General features: G+C 36.3%; 3 protein-coding genes and 1 long non-coding RNA gene across 7 annotated transcripts; 3 read left to right on the top strand and 1 right to left on the bottom strand.

Annotated features, from left to right (window-relative positions):
* Nucleotides 1–21: 21 nt before the first annotated feature.
* LOC111495100 (pentatricopeptide repeat-containing protein At1g74900, mitochondrial) lies at nucleotides 22–15,029 on the top strand. Its single transcript, XM_023144973.1, has 3 exons — nucleotides 22–1,985; nucleotides 4,034–4,039; nucleotides 15,019–15,029. The coding sequence occupies exon 1, from the start codon at nucleotides 31–33 to the stop codon at nucleotides 1,825–1,827; it is 1,797 nt and encodes a 598-aa protein (XP_023000741.1). The 5' UTR covers nucleotides 22–30; the 3' UTR covers nucleotides 1,828–1,985; nucleotides 4,034–4,039; nucleotides 15,019–15,029.
* LOC111495102 (E2F transcription factor-like E2FE) lies at nucleotides 2,814–6,123 on the top strand. 4 transcript variants are annotated; one of them, XM_023144975.1, is made up of 11 exons: nucleotides 2,814–3,087; nucleotides 3,172–3,239; nucleotides 3,341–3,393; nucleotides 3,494–3,571; nucleotides 3,680–3,733; nucleotides 3,819–3,921; nucleotides 4,174–4,250; nucleotides 4,344–4,416; nucleotides 4,499–4,560; nucleotides 4,919–5,318; nucleotides 5,491–5,648. In XM_023144975.1, exons 1-11 carry the CDS (start codon nucleotides 2,987–2,989, stop codon nucleotides 5,622–5,624), a joined length of 1,203 nt encoding a protein of 400 aa, XP_023000743.1. In that variant the 5' UTR covers nucleotides 2,814–2,986; the 3' UTR covers nucleotides 5,625–5,648. The 4 variants fall into 4 exon arrangements, with proteins under 4 accessions (XP_023000743.1, XP_023000744.1, XP_023000745.1 ...); XM_023144976.1 differs by having other exon boundaries at nucleotides 2,815–3,087; nucleotides 4,183–4,250; XM_023144977.1 differs by lacking the exon at nucleotides 5,491–5,648 and adding an exon at nucleotides 5,655–6,123 and having other exon boundaries at nucleotides 2,819–3,087.
* Nucleotides 7,525–14,353, top strand: LOC111495104 (protein JINGUBANG). The gene is made up of 4 exons (XM_023144979.1): nucleotides 7,525–7,640; nucleotides 7,819–7,966; nucleotides 11,852–11,936; nucleotides 12,063–14,353. Exon 4 carries the CDS (start codon nucleotides 13,058–13,060, stop codon nucleotides 14,207–14,209), a length of 1,152 nt encoding a protein of 383 aa, XP_023000747.1. The 5' UTR covers nucleotides 7,525–7,640; nucleotides 7,819–7,966; nucleotides 11,852–11,936; nucleotides 12,063–13,057; the 3' UTR covers nucleotides 14,210–14,353.
* LOC111495106 lies at nucleotides 7,816–10,194 on the bottom strand. The gene is made up of 2 exons (XR_002720276.1): nucleotides 9,789–10,194; nucleotides 7,816–7,976 (listed from the first exon to the last, which is right to left on the bottom strand). It is a non-coding gene; the product is annotated as an uncharacterized LOC111495106 (long non-coding RNA).
* Nucleotides 15,030–16,839: the final 1,810 nt, after the last annotated feature.

The following is a 16,839-nucleotide window of genomic DNA, read 5'->3' as shown; positions in this document are numbered from 1 at the left end:
TCAAAACTTCAAATTTCGGACGTCGCTAACATGCGCTTTCTGTTCGTTTCGCCCCACCAGACTTGGAGCCTCCGGCTCTTGCCCGCCCAAACTTTTAAACTTGCGTGTTTATTTGTTTGTTTGTTCAGACTAATAGGCCGAATTCATAAAGCCCATTTCGGGTTAAAGCCCAAACTCAGCGATGATATCGAAAGATTTGATTTTTTTTTTTTTTTTTTTCTTGTTTGGGCAGAGAGAAAATACGAGGGAAAATCAAGGGGAAATGGGAAAAAAAATGTTTCAATCGGCTGCAAGCGCACCCATTTCGCTATGTTTCACAGAAACATTAATGGAGGAGTAAACAAGGCGAAGACGAAGGTTGTTTTTCTCCATCTTTGCTCACCAAAACGCAGCTTGTCGCTCTCATCTCGCGATTTCACTACCCAATCGGAACCCCAATCTTGCTCCGCCCTAGATGCCACCGCTGTGGATATCGCCAATCTTGTCCTAGAATCTGCCCCAAAAAGCTTGAGGGGAATCCTCCATGGATCACAAGTTCAATTTACGCCTGAACTTGTGAACAAGGTTCTCAAGCGCCTATGGTTCCATGGACCGAAAGCGCTGCAATTCTTCAAACAACTCGAGTACCATCCATCTTATGCCCATTCCTCGTCTTCCTTCGACCATGCCATCGACATTGCAGGCCGTATGCGCGACTACAAGTCTGTGTGGGCTCTAGTGGCTCGAATGCGAGCTCGGCGGATTGGACCCAGTTCGAAAACCTTCGCAATTATTGCTGAGAGGTTCGTAGGCGCTGGAAAACCAGACAGAGCGATCAAGGTTTTCTTGTCCATGCGGGAGCATGGCTGTCGTCAGGATCTGCATTCATTTAACACCATTCTTGATATCCTCTGTAAGTCAAAACGTGTAGAAATGGCTTACAACCATCTATTTAAGGTTTTGAGAGGAAAATTTAAGGCTGATGTTGTTAGCTATAACATAATTGCAAATGGGTGGTGCTTGATTAAGCGTACTCCGAAAGCACTGGAGATTTTGAAGGAGATGGTGGATAGAGGTTTGACTCCAACTATTACTACTTACAATATAGTTTTAAAAGGGTATTTTAGAGCTGGTCAGATTAATGAAGCTTGGCTGTTCTTTTTGCAAATGAAAGAGAGGGAAGTTGAAATTGATGTTGTTACTTACACTACTATGGTTCATGGGTTTGGTGTTGTTGGTGAAATTAAAAGGGCCCGAAAGGTTTTTGATGAGATGGTTGGTGAAGGTGTTCTTCCTTCAACAGCAACTTACAATGCTATGATACAGGTTTTGTGTAAGAAAGATAGCGTGGAGAATGCAGTAATGTTGTTTGAGGATATGATGAACAGGGGTTATGTGCCAAATTTGACCACATATAATGTGCTTATAAGAGGATTGTGTCATGCAGGCAATATGGATAAGGCTATGGAGTTCATGGAGAGAATGAAAACTGATGGGTGTGAGCCAAATGTTCAGACATATAATGTTGTCATTCGGTACTTTTGTGATGCTGGTGACATAGAAAAGGGGTTGAGTGTGTTTGAGAAGATGGGCCACATAGGTTGTTTACCAAATTTGGATACTTATAATGTTATGATTAGTGCAATGTTTGTGAGGAAAGAGTCTAAAGATCTAGTGGTTGCTGGGAAGCTGTTGGTTGAGATGATCGATAAAGGATTCCTCCCTCGAAAGTTCACTTTTAATCGAGTCCTAAACGGGCTTTTGCTAACAGGTAATCAAGCGTTTGCCAATGAGATATTGAGATTGCAGAGCCAATGTGGTCGCCTTCCTCGTAAATTTAAGTTATGAAGCCATTGTCGCTACGAATGATGCGAGTTTCAGTGCAATGAAGGGCAAGTTAGTGTATGTGGAGCTGTGGTTAGGAGATGGAATGGAGTTGATACCTTGAAGTCTTCCATTCGTAAACAATGCAGTTATAAGTGGACACTGAGTTCATTTGTTTCAAGGTCTCATATCAAGACTCGATCAGTTTTAGGTATGTTTAATTTGATTAATTTAACCCTAAGTTGCAATAGATATCCTTGCTGATAATGAGCAGCGATTGGATATGCTCGGACAAGATCATGTGTCAACAAACAATCGGATTTGGATCATCAAATGAGTCTGGTTTTTATGTTAGCTTGTATTCTGGGGTTCTTCGCCAACGGTTAATGATTAACGATCTTCTCCGAAAGGACCATGATATATAGTGTGAGATCGAATCATCAACTTTTAAAAATGGTCATTAGTGCTTCGGTATTAATTAAACTATAAAATCATCCCCTTTAAAAATTAGTTTATGGAATATTAATTAGTTTGTATAATATTTTGATATATTTTGTGTAAATTAATTTGATTTATAAAGTTATATAATAGAATGGTGGGTGAATTTAGCAATTTAATTAGTTTTATTATTGTCTTGTACAAACTCTAATTAATTTCATATATATATATATATATATATCATTCCTTTATTTTATTTGTTATTTATTATTTATATTGATTTTTAATTTAATTTTTATTCATCAATTTTAAAATTAATACAAATAGATTTTTTTTAAGCTAAACTAATAAAAATATCCATTTTAATATTACGACATAAATGTACAATTAATTTGGATATTATATATGGAAAAAGTACACGTAACAAAATTATTAAAAAAAAAAAAAGAAAATCGAATAATAATAATTTAGAGCGCGTAAAAATTCAACTTGTTCAAAAATAATCACTAAAAACTTTCAAAAATTACGAAAGACCCTTCCCCGCCTAAAGTCTAAAATCTCCTATCTCCCGTCTTAATCTCAACGGTCATGATTCAGTCTCTTTCATCTCAACGATCATAATTCACTCTCTTTCCTTTCTCATTTCTCCCTCTCTATCACATTTCTCTCTTCCCTCCAATTCCGAACCCATTTCCCGCATGTTTTGTTCTAGATCTGCTGAGCGGCGGCCGGACTGTGACGACTGATGGCGGCTCTGCCATCCTCTTCCGCTCTACCGGATTCTTGTTCCTCCAGGCACCACACTTACAGTAGGAAGCAGAAATCCCTTGGTCTTTTATGCTCAAAGTATGATTCTTTTGCAGTCGGTGTAATCCATGCCTTTTTGCTTGATGATTTCAAGATTTTGATTTGTTTCTGTGTTCTGTGCAGTTTTTTGAGCTTGTATGACCACGATGGAGTCCATTCGATTGGGCTTGACGATGCCGCATCGCGATTAGGTTTAATTCTAGTTCGTATTTGTTGCATGAACTGTTTAGCTTTTTTTTTTTTTTTTTATTATTTTCTTTTTCCTGAAATCTGAGGGTTTTGGTGTGTACAGGTGTGGAAAGGCGGCGGATCTACGATATTGTGAATGTCTTGGAAAGCGTCGGGGTGGGATTTCTTTTTTGGTTTCTTTTCTGAAGTTATTTTGTGTTTGTTCTGATTCCATGTATGTGCTAATTTAAGCTTGTGTTTTCCTCTTGTAATTTAGGTTCTCTCGAGAAAGGCGAAGAATCAGTACAGCTGGAATGGGTTTGGGGCAATCCCTAAGGCCTTACAGGATCTTAAAGTAGGTTAATTCGGTTTCCTTAGGGTAAAATGGAGTTGCTCTGATTTCATTTTATCTGCTGTTCCCAATAGGGATATGGAAATAATTTAGTTTTGAATTGTTTGATAGGAAGAGGGCTTGAAGGAAAATTGTACTGCATCTGATGGTAACGATTATGCAAAAGTATGCTATTTTATTTTCTCCCCATTTGTTGCGTGCGTATGGGTTGCAATTTGAAGTTTCCTTGTTTACATTTTGACACATTTAGGTCTCGGATGATGAAGACGATGATGAAAGATTTTCCAATCCGACTGGAAGCCAGAACTCAACTGCAGCCGTGCCGAAATCATCTTCATCATCGCTGAAAGCCGGTATGCATTTTCCTTGTTACTTCAAGTGACCCTTTTTTATCTTCGGAAGTTGCCCATCAGCCTATTTGAGATTGGTTTTTCTGATTGCTTGAATTGATACTGTGTATTTAAGTTGGCTGTCCTCCGCCAACATTTGTACGGTTTGGCCATCAGGGCATTAGGTTCATTGGTTCAATTTCAGACCTTTATATTTGTTGTACTTAACAAAGTTGGTTGCCTTCCACAATCTGGTTCCCTTACTCTTTCTATTAGTATATGCAGACAATAGAAGGGAAAAGTCATTGGCTCTCCTGACGCAAAATTTTGTTAAGCTATTTATTTGCAGTCATGTGAGTGAAAAAATGACACCCTATCTTTGACTTGTTTGTGGGTGATCCTCTGTGCGAGTTCTGTTGATTGATAGAATAATTTTGGCGTTACAGGTGAATATGATTTCCCTTGATGAAGCAGCAAAACTCTTATTAGGAGATGGTCACAATTCATCAATAATGAGAAGTAAGTAATCCTGAACTTTGCTATTAATTTTAGAATGTGAACTGGGAAATTCTTGTTAGTAACTATCTTTTGTTATTTACAGCAAAGGTAAGGAGGCTATATGACATTGCGAATGTGCTGTCTTCTATGAATCTAATTGAAAAGGTACTGCATTATTGCACGCTGACCAGAGTATTAAATTTCTATCAACATATTGATCCTTCTAGATGTCTATAGGTTTGACAATGACATAAGGGGCGAATCAATACTTCCATTATGTCATAAAGAATCGATGAATCTTAACAAGAATATCAACAAAATATCGCAAGTGTAGACAAGTGAAATTTTAACTAATTTAAAACAGGTGAAATGCGTATTTGTTAATTTAGATATTTTAACTTATCTAGGAATATCCATATCAGTATTTTCATTTATGTTTCCGTTTACAAAATGAGGACATTGTGTTGTGTTTGTTTTCGCTGTTCTTTGGCACAAGTTTGACGTTTGTTGGAATCATATGCAGACCCATACAGCTGACACAAGAAAGCCTGCGTTTAGGTGGTTGGGGGTGAGGGGTAAGGTCAAGAGTGAGCATACCGTTCTTCCAGAGGCCAGAAAAAGGGCATTTGGAACTGACGTAACAAATGTCAGTTATAAGAAGACTAAGGCCGAAAGTTCTGCCTATCAGGGTTTAAATCATTGTCTCAATGTGCAAAAGCTAGTGCAGTGCGAGAATTCTTCGCAAGAGGATAGCCAGAACAGTCAGGATCAGGAATGTGAACGAACTTCCAAGAGCTATCAGTTTGGACCGTTTTCTCCAGTAACAGTAGCTAAGGTTAGTGTCTCAGATAATAACAATGTGAAGCGGAGTCATGACTGGGAAAGCCTTTCCTCAACATTCCGCCCTCAGTATCACAACCAAGGTAATCCCTCTAATTAAACACAGTTGAACAAAGTGCTGTTTTGTTTTGAAATGCCATAATGGATCTAAATGGCCAATTCGTTGAATTTCCAAACTTCGAATTCATATTTATTCAGCACTATCACTGGTTTCCAATTTTCAATTATTCAAACTCCGTATTCATATCTTTTCAGCACTTCCACCGGTTTACAACTTTCAATTATTCTTCAGCACGCTTCTCATGTTTGTTATTGTAAAAGAACTTTATTGGTCAGTATTAGGCGACCAGTTTGGAATTTTTAATATCCTCAAACTTGATACAAACTAATGTTGTGGTGTTTGTTCTTGGAATCGTCAGCCTTAAAAGAACTTTTCTCCCATTACGTGGAAGCATGGAAATCATGGTATTCTGAAGCAGTGAAGAAACCTATACAAATATCTTGATGCGCTTTGTTTCGTGCTAGAAATATTTAATAAGCTTACCTTGATTGAGCACTGTTTCTACTGCAATTAGTCAGGAAAAAAAAAAAAAAAAAAAGGTTTGACCTTGGTTGCATTTCCTTAGTGCACCAACGTAGGAAGGGGTCATCTTTGAAGTGCCAAACATTTCCAATAGCTTCTTGTCTGTTTGTATTTATCCTGAAAACAAGCCTAACATAGTTGTTAGTTATTATTATTTTATTGTAGCTATGTCCTTTCCCCTACAGTGTTCAATGAAATGGGCACTTTGGCCTTCGTTGAAAAGTGGTTTCCCATTGGAACTAAAATGTATACATATTGGAGTTTTGGTCTGGAATTCTTATTTTCTTGCTTGTCTGTCGACATCATCCTAGGTTTCTGGATGCAATTCTCGTGAAAGTAAATGAATGCAAAGAAAAATTCCAAACCAGAGCAGTTGACTTGGGTATTAGTCCCTCAAGAATCTTTTCCCTATGAACTATCATCCTGGGAAAGAACTTCTAATCTTAAGGATGGTTATTATTGATGTTTTCATTACTTAGATTATGTCTAGATTGAAATCACAGCAATTCTTGCTTCCAATCTTCTTACAGCTCAAAAATATGTGATCTGATGAAGGGGTTGTCCTATATCAGCTTCGATTTTGATCTTCAAAGTCGATCGATGTGTTTGATTAGTTAAATTATGTTTGAATTTGCTTTAAACAAAGTGAAGCATCTAAATTTCTTGAGGCTCAGAAATGTTTACTCTGATGTGAGGCTTTTCTTCTCCTACTGTCACTGAAGAGGTCTCAGCAATTTCATAGAGCCTCTTGCATTTGTCCTTCTGGATTGATCTAGAAGACCCTTGTTTGGGGATGACCAACTTCTACTTTCTGGGCCCATATAAATTTTTGTCATATGTCCAGCAGAAATGGCCTTGTTTGTTGATGCTAACTTCTAGAATGCCATTCTTTGTTTCATTTTTAACCTTTCAAATCATTTAACACCTCAATAATCTCCCTATCATTTTTCACATTTTTATATGATGTAAGATTTTAATACTTTCTTAAGGGTCTATTTTTAAATTTGATTTAAATTATTGGCCACAAGTTGTTGATACTATAAGAGCGTTTATATTTAGTTGAATTGCAGGAAAAAAGAAGTTCGAATTTTACTCAGAGTTTCTAAATTTATTAGAATATTTGACAAAAAAATAAGATCTAAGACCCGATGACCTGACTGTCATACTATTGATAATCGTTCATGGTTTCTTATGAATTATTAGTGCAAGTAATTTTAAAACATTCATAAATGAACAAAGTGAATGTTTGACTTTCACTAAGATTTTGAATAGCTATCTCAAATTCAACTTGATTATGTTTTGACTTTTCGCGGAGAAAGACAATCAAACAAGTTTTGTGGATTTGATCATCCATATAATATACAAAAAGAAACTCGTGATATTTGATATCAAACCTTGTTTGATCATCCATCTAATATACAAAAAGAAACTCCAGATATTTGATATTTTTCCCTTTGAACGAAATCTCAATTCCAGCACGATTTCTAGAATCCCTATAGGTACAAATATCTTGGTTGATAAGTTAAAATCTAGCAATAGTTAAAATATTTTTACCACAAACAGAGAGAGAAAGCTTCAATTGGAGTTATTTGTCGTTAATTAATTAATCTACGACTGATGTAATTTCCTATATTTTTTATTTTTTATTTTTTATTTTGATTTTTTTGGGTACGAAAAACGGCAGTTAAGATGATTTCCCGGTGGTGGGTATAATAGCGAAGGCCAAAATTTGCTCATCTTCATCTTCTTTATTCCATATGCAGGGTTTCATAATCGACTGCAGATCGAGTAAACGTTGAAGCAATTTTTTGCTAATTTCCATGTGAGTTTCTCTGTTCGTTGATGCTTATTGATTGTTACTGATTTCTCATTTGGAACTATACATGTCCTCTGTATTCTGGGGATTGAATAATCGCGAGAAAGAACAGTCATTCGAACTCTTTTTTTGGTTCAAGTGGAACCGATTTCAGTTTCTGATCCACTTCTTCTTCAAATCGCAGCTTGCGAGATGAAAAATCTGTCAAGAAATCGAAGGATTATGTAGTATTGGACTAAAAGGTTGCTGACTACATCGCCACTGTCATGTATGGGACCAACATTGAGAATTTGGATAGGGATTCCAAGCTGTAACCAATTGGGCATTGTCTGGTAATCCAACCTAAACCAAAAAACCCCATTATTTCCTTATCGTAGTCAAAAGAAAATTCAGATCATCTCATCATTTATATTTTATCATCATTTTGTTATTATGGAGACATTTCTTTAGCTTTATTTATTCACGTTACAGAAAAATTATAATAACAATCATCCTGTTAGGAGATGGCTGATGCCTGCAATTTTTGTCCGTTCGATAAACTTATCCAAAAACTTGTTATCAAATTAGGAATTCAATGAATAAGTAGGGTTTTTAGTGCAATTATGTCTTTAAGCTTGTTGGTGGAGTGGTGGCCAATATTGATGATGTAAGTGCTTGTTTTCTTACTGTCTTCCCACTATAATTCATACACTATTTTTCAGGGTCTAGTGGCAATCACTACATGCTTTTATTTGAAACGTATGAATATATGCCACGCCCATATGATTGTAGTTCGGTTTTAGTTTTAATGTTTCCAGTTGTTTAGTTCGTTTGGAGAACTTCTTTCAAAATGGTTCTTTGTTAATGTGAGATCCTACATCGGTTGGGGAGGAGAACGAACATTCTTTATAAGGGTGTGAAAACCTCTTCCTAGCACACACGCTTTAAAAACTTTGAGGGAAGTCTAAAAGGGAAAGTTAAACGAGGACAATATCTGCTAGTGGTGGATTTGGGTTGTAACAAATCGTATCAGAGCCAAACATCGTGTGATGTGCCAGTGAGGAGGCTGAGCCCCAAAGGAGGGTGGGTTGGGGGGTCCCGCATCGATTGGAGAAGGGAATAGGTACCAGCAAAGATGCTGGGCCCCAAAGAAAGGTGGATTGTGAGATCTCACATCGGTTGGGGAGGAGAACGAAACATTCTTTATAAGGGTGTGAAAACCTCTCCTTAGCAGACATGTTTTAAAAACCTTGAGAGAAAACCCGAAAGGGAAAGCCCAAAGAGGACAAAATCTACTAGCGGTGGGCCCAAATCTACTAGCGGTGGGCTTGGGCCGTAACAAATGGTATTAAAGCCAGACATTGGGCGATGTGCCAGCGAGGAGGCGGAGTGCCAGCAAGAACGTTGGACACCGAAGGAGGGTGGATTGGGGGGTCCCACATTGATTGGAGAAGGGAACAAGTACCAGTGAGGACGCTGGGCCGCGAAGGAAGGTGGTTTGTGAGATTCCATATCGGTTGGGGAGAAGAGCGAAACATTTTTTATAAGGGTGTGAAAACCTCTCCCTAGCCGACACATTTTAGAAACTTTGAGGGGAAGGCCGAACGGAAAAACCCAAATAAACACTTTTTACAAGCATAGTGATTATGACCGGTGGAGGTTTAGTGTCCCTATATAGACTCAAACTACTATTCCCAAATCTATGATTTTGGGATAAGGAAACCATGAGTTAGGGATGCCAATATGACATCAGATGAACTAGAAGTCAAGAAGATCATTGGCAGTTAACCAAGAAAAATAACTCCATTGGTATGATGGTGTCCCTTTGGTAAAGTCCAAAAGCAAAATTACATGAGCTCAAGTCCAAGAGGAACGATATAATACCGTTAAAAAAATGTGGGGACTCTGTTATCCTAATACCATATTTTAATGCAAGAGTCTATGCCTATGTATATTTAACAATGAAGATAGACTAGTTGTCTACTTCGTTTATATATCAGGGAAGTATTATATACATGGTTTTAGGAGTTTGTGAAATCAGGTGAAAGGGAAAACTAGCTGAATAGAAGTGAAAAGGGAATTTAAAAGAGCAAATCTGGTGGATGTCAATTTCCTACACATTTTTGTGTCTTTTGTTCTGTACTTTCACATTATTTCCTAGGTTTAAAGGCATACCTGATAGGATCACATTACCCAATATATGCTCAAATCCATTCATGATGCCTCTTTTTGAAAAGATAGTGAGGAAACATTTGATAAAATGTCAATAATTCATCCAACAAACCCCATATATCTTATTGGAACAATCTAGATTTGTAAAATTAACTTTATACCTTTTTTTTAATTAGTCTCTTCCTTTTGATGTAGCGAAGTATTCTTCGCAACTTATAATTTTCCCCTGCTTTATCGTTATCAATTATTAATTTTCAACAGTGAATTCAAATAGTTTACCAAGAACATCCATGAAATTTTAGGGCCTTGAACATTGGTTTTCAGCTTTTCAAAGAAAAACTATTCAAAGATAGCAAGAAAACGCCCAGGTCTGACTTGTTGACCCTGAAGACATGAGCTAAACTAATTGATAAGTATGAGTATTGTGAGCCTAGCCACAAATTTTGAGCAAGAAGCACAATGCAATCCTTGGTAAAGCTTTTACGACGTCTTGTCGAATTTGGTAAACGAACAAATAGGTGCCTAATATAGACTTGGGTCTTGAGTCACAATCTTGGAACATAGTATAATCTAACCTTTAGAAATTACTTTGATAAAAGAAGGAATAATAGAAGGGGAGGGGGCAAGCAACCTATCCTTTGGAACATAGTATACTCTTGGATCACAAACTTTGTTTCATATAAGTTTGGTATATTGGATGAAAAAATAGTCTTTTAAGTACTAAAAATAAGAATACTCGAAATTCAAGACGATATGGAGAAGGAACTTAAAGTAGCACAAACGTCTTGTAAACTTTTGAGTATCAAGATAGTTTGTAACTTCCGTTAACAAGGCAAATGAACGAAACCGCCGAGAAATGGATCTGTTCCAAAATTCTAGAGATTTAGTTTAACGTTGAGGGGAGGATTTTCCATTGAAGATAAAGTGTTATCATAATATAGTTTAAAAAGAAAAACTATTTTCTCCTCTTACCAAACAAAAACTTAAAACTAAGTAGACCATTAATGAAAAAGACAGAGTTACTGTTACCCAAAAGGCATGAAACAAAGGCCTAACTACAAAATGAAAACCTTGAAAAGAAGCATAAATGATAGGCACTCAAGGATGGGGAAGAAATCAATTGGAACCAAGCAAAATTAAAGAGTACTCTTAGAGAAGAGGAGCCAAACACTTGGCAGCAATTGAAGGGTTCAAAGGAAGCAATGGGAGTGTCCTTTTGCAGACAAACAAAGAGAGAAGCTGTTCAAAAAAGGTTCTTCTTACCAGAAACATCTAACAAATTTCCCATTCAGTGGAGCACTTAAGGGGCAGCTCAGAAAGGCCAAAATGCAATCTATTGGAAAGTTACAAGCCTTGACCCATGTGCTCTTCCCCCTACTCCCATCCTCCTTCTCTCTGTTATTAACCCTTCTCCTTCCTTTTTATGTAAAAACTATTACCACTGTTTCTTAAAATCATATCCAACTTCTTACCATGTTGCTCTTCTTTTACCTTCACCTTTTTGCCTAATGTTACCAACTTTACCATGCCCTTTTGTCACATATCGAAGTTGGGTGAGGATTCCTTCAATGGGGGCACAAAGAATGTTTTAAAGGACGTTTTGTCTTATCTGACAAAGATAACAATCGAATCTTGGGTAACTTTTTTACTGTATGAACTTTTGCCTGTAAAACTATCATTAGTGGTATAAATCCCTCCTCATTTAACCCAAAGTCAAGATTTTTGGGACACATATCTCTTAATTCACGAGTTAGTCAATATTATTAGACTAGAGTCAAGATTTCTAGGATTGAACCAATTATGTCCATCTAGAAAATAAGAAAAATAAAATTATAGCGTGATAAAAATATCTTTGTCTCAGACCAAGTCCAAATCTTCAAGTCACAAAAAAAACTATGATATCCTTTTCACTCATAATTTATTTTCCTCATGTTATACTTGTTCAAATGTATGTCATCAACTAGAGATTGGAAGGTTTAGTCTTCTTTTTTTAATCTATTAATTTTACCTTAAAGATTTCACAAACTCTACTTTGAATTCACCCATTCTGTCATTAAACTCAACAGATCCTTTCAAAATTTGAGAGAAACCAGCTTCTCTAAATGAAAAGGGATGTGAAGAATCAAAAATGACCAGAATGAAATAAATGGGGTAAGGCAGGAATATGTTTTAGAAGAAAGTAGCCAAAACTAGGGGAACTTTTAGGGGAGAAGGGGGTATTTATTTTTCCTAAATAGTCTCAATGATTTCACTAACACTTGCGTTTTAGCCTTTCAGGGCTGGCAAACTATAAAGATATGTTCCAGAAAAGAAGCATGTGGTGCATATGTACATTAATTTAGATTATAGCCTATGGGTTTTACAATATTATTATATCAATTTTACTTTAGTGGGTGGGGAAGTAAAGAATTATCCCCAAATCCTACCAGAAAAGTAATCAAAATATTGTGTGAGAAAGAAATATCCCTTTCAGGTCCTTTCCCCTCATTTCCTCTTCAAATTTTTTAATTGAATGTGGAATATTAATGCCCCCCTCCTTTGCAATCGAATCTTACCAGATTAAAGAGAAAACCCCAAATAAATTATGAAAGAAAGAAAGAATGAAAAACCCCATCAAATATGGATCCTGAGATACATTGAGTTGTCTTCCACTTTTAAGGAGGGAGAAAAACAGAAAAGAACAAAAGAGAGCCATTTAATTTGAGATTAAAGATCAGAACTTCCCTAGGATAAGTCCTGATTAATTGTATTTCTAGTTCTAAGGAATTAGGGGTTGTCCGCTTTCTTGGAAGCTGATTTTGGTTCATGGAGATGCCCCAGAAGTCGTCACTGTCAATTATTGAACCCAAAACAGAGTCCCATTAGTTGATTTCTCAGCCAAATTGGACTAAACCCATCTCGGATTTCATGTTTTTGATACAATATTTGGCTTGTCTGAAAATAACCTGGGCCGTCAATTGGTTGGTAGACAGATAATATCCGAATAGGATGTTGTCAAATTTGAAGATGGTAAATCTGTGAGAGTGAAAACCCAAGCTCTGCTGTAGCTTCTATATGCATGGCGGATAGAGAGTGGAACTAGAAATACGGGTCAATTAGAGGCTGTTTAAAAACCATTTCCTACGTTTCATGTTCTCCAAAATTATACAGATAGAGAAACCAAAGTGGCCCATTTCTTGTCTCTCCCACTTTTGCCAACAGATAGAAAGAAAGAATCATCTATAAAAAGTTGCCCCAAGTCATCGTTTGCCTTGAACGATCACTGCCTCCAAATGGGAATTATGGAGTACCATCAGACTTTTCATAATTCAGATACATATTTCGATCGATCTTACTCTTCTTCTTCTTCTTCTTATTCTTCTCCATGTCTCACTACTTTCAAGGGTCATTCTTCTTACATCTCTTCTCTGACTCTCGCCGGAAAGTTCCTCTACTCTGGTTCATCCGACAAAGAAATCCGATCATGGAAACGAAACCCAATTCAAAACTGTGAAGAAAATCAGGAAGAGTTTCAGAATAATATGGTTACTACCGGACATGGCGCAGTGAAATCTCTAGTTGTTTCATCTGATAAACTTTACAGCGCTCATCAGGACCACAAAATTCGCGTTTGGAAAATCTCTAATGATTTCGATCAACAACGAAAGTACACGCGCTTGGCCACTCTGCCAACGCTCGGCGACCGGACGGCCAGGCTTTTGATGCCCAATAATCAGGTCCAGATCCGACGGCACAAGAAATGCACATGGGTTCATCATGTCGATACGGTTTCGGCTCTTGCTCTGTCAAACGATGAGTCGCTTCTGTATTCCGTCTCGTGGGATCGGACCCTCAAAATCTGGCGGACTTCCGATTTCAAATGCTTGGAGTCCGTTGCCGGAGCCCACGACGACGCCATAAACGCCGTCGCGCTCGCCGGCGACGGCGACGTGTACACCGGATCGACGGACAAGAGGATCAAAGTCTGGAGAAAAAACCCAGATGGAAAAAGGCATTTTTTGGTCCAAACACTTGAGAAGCACAGCTCGGGAATTAATGCCTTGGCCCTCGCCGGCGATGGGTCGGTTTTATTTTCCGGCGCCTGCGACAGGTCGGTCCTAGTTTGGGAGAAGGAGGAAGGGGGTGGGTTTATGGAGTTGGTGGGTGTGTTGAGAGGCCATTCGAAGGCCATATTGTGTTTGGCTGTGGTGTTGGATCTGGTCTGTAGTGGCTCTGCAGACAAGACGATCAGAATTTGGAAAAGGGTCGTCGCCGGAAGCGGAAATTACGTGTGTTTGACGGTTTTGGAAGGGCATAACGGTCCCGTGAAATGTCTGGCGGCGGCGGTTGATCGGTACAACCAAAACGACAGGTCGTTAATGGTTTACAGTGGTGGTTTGGACTGTGATATCAAGGCGTGGCAGATTTGTGTTCCTTGTGTTTAAATTGAAACTTTTATTGATCTTTTTTGGGGTTCTTTTAGGGATTTGTGTACATATTATCAATGAGTTTAGTGAATTGTGTTTTTTGGAAAGTGTGGTTTGTGAGCGATCTCTATGGAGAATCTTAAGAACTTGGCTTTTGGATCATCAAATGAGGTTAGTTACGACACACGATCATAAGTAATGTTGACCGATAAAGTTTGAAATTATATCTCAATTAGATGATTCTATTACATATATTTTGTTTAGACCTTATATAAGTTATAAATTTGGTCTCTAAGATACGAATTGTCAATATAATACAACTAAGATAAAGTAATAAAATTTCTTTTTATGATAGGGCAATAGATTGTCTCTTTAAAGTGGCATTGCTCGCTTCTAGCTTGCAAGTAAGGGAAGGTTAAAGCCTAAAACCGAATTTTAGAAGATATAGAAATAGGATTTCATTTTGGATTTTGATACTCTGCTTTTTAACCGTAAGCATCTTACTAGGAGGTAGGAAATCACATACAATCATTTTATGAGAAGCCATTTTATGAGTTATCATAGGAGTGTTTGACATAAGATGTTCCTACGACGTATTTGATTAACTCAACATTTTTTTAAATTAGGTATTTAGTAGATCAATTTCATGTTAATAGACTTGGTTAATTTTCTTTTTTTCTTTTTTCCTTTATGGATATTATCTTGTGGCTTTTTCTTATATCTCTCTATCCATTGAGTTTGATTAGACAATAGAATGAAATAAAGTTAGATAAAATGGTAATCACTTTTGTGTCTAAATGATAAAGACAAGAGAATGAAATTACTAGCGGTTGGTGGTGTCTTAAGTAGGCGTGGACTTAGATGCCAAGTTAGATATTGGACATCTCGACTAAATCGTACATTAAAGTCTAACACGGTTATAATTAAAGAAGATTTTGACTAATCGAGACATGTAGTAGACGAGAGCTATAATAAAAAGGCTTGACTTATAGTGTTAATAAATTTAAATTTATACAATTTATGTTTAGATATAAAAGCATGGATTATAGAATTATGAGTTTCTCATGTTCGGTTTCAAATTTTATCAATATGTTGGGTGAAAGACTCAAATCTTTTACTTTTGTTGAAAGTATATGTCTATTTGAATTATACTCCGGTAAACATTATTTATAAGAGTTGGTATTTGTTACCTGCCATAGATGAAGTAAATCTCAAATATTTAGAGACATCATAGATGCCTACCAATTAAGATATATTTAAGTCAACCTTACTATTTATTTGAGTGTCAAGTACTTTTTATCCTCACCCTATTTTCATTTTAAATACTTGATTATTTTTGTTCGTTTCTTATTATGTTACAACTCATAGACAAATTTCAATTTCAAAAAAGGTTACACGTTTATTTATCATGTTCTAAATCTTAACCTTTTCTTTTCTATGCCATCGGTTATGATTATGAATATTGTACAATTATTACTACAACAAGTTAGGTTTTTAGTGCTAAAGATAAAAATCTCATTATGTTAAAGCTCTTTAAGTTTCAGTGTGTTGTATTAAAATGTGATTGGGTAGACAACAACAATGAAGATATTGAGATATATGAACTTATTTACAACTTCAGACTTTAAGATAGACATAGATTAAGAACGAACATTTCTAATACCTTTTTTTGAGTGCATATTTTTCTTCATAAACTTATCTAATAATAACGGTCGTTAGAAGTTTCAAGACCGTGCATGAATTAGCACACATTAGGGATAGTGGAGATGCAAAGCCAAATGATGCTAATAAGAACAAAGGAAAAGTACACGAGCCTTCTTTGCAACATCTTTTTTGCACTTTTCCCCTTAAATGATACCTTTCTTGTATCAGTGGAATTCATAAAAAATTGTGCAAATAAGTTCTTTACAAACAAGAATTAGTTGGATTGTGGGGCTTCTATTGGTAAAACAAGAATTAATATATGGCATGGACCATAATTAAATTATTAATGCTGCAGACATTCATGCATATAATAACAATTTATCCTTACAATTGTCAAAATTTCCAGCATCTACCCCTTCAATTCAAAAAAACACCATATTAATTATAAAAAAAAAACCATATAATTAAACAAATCGTTCACATCAAAGTCAAATTTTAAATTTAAAATATAGCAAGACGGAGATTTTTTTAAAAAAGTTCAACAAATAAGGATGGAGAGTTCAAACCTGGCCTCTAACCTGGCCTCTACGTCGAGTAAATGTCTTAATACCTAGTAAATTTAACATACATAAGTCGAAACACTTATATAAATGAAATAATTGAACGAGAAGCTGCCATTAATGGCTTCTTTTTCAAAAAAAAAGAAATAAAAAAAAGTAAAAGAAAATTAACGAGTTGTTATTGTACTATGCAAACGTGGCAGCCAAATATCATAAGGATCAATTGAAAATATCTTCACCTGAAACATGTTATAAAAATCAAGCGCGAAAGACTTTACCTATTACTTGGCATATTACAGATTTACAAGTCGAGGGAGGTTAGGAAACGGTCATTTTTTATATACCAACCTCCCTTTAGTTTTCCACAGATTATTTGTTCCCTGCAAAAAAAAAAAAAAAAAAAAAAAAAAAAAAAAAAAAAAAAAAAAAAAAAAAAAAAACAAA

This window comes from Cucurbita maxima, unplaced genomic scaffold, assembly GCF_002738345.1.
Source record: "Cucurbita maxima cultivar Rimu unplaced genomic scaffold, Cmax_1.0 Cma_Scf00021, whole genome shotgun sequence".
NCBI classification, from domain to species: Eukaryota; Viridiplantae; Streptophyta; class Magnoliopsida; order Cucurbitales; family Cucurbitaceae; genus Cucurbita; species Cucurbita maxima.
This window is presented reverse-complemented; position numbering and strand designations above follow the sequence as displayed.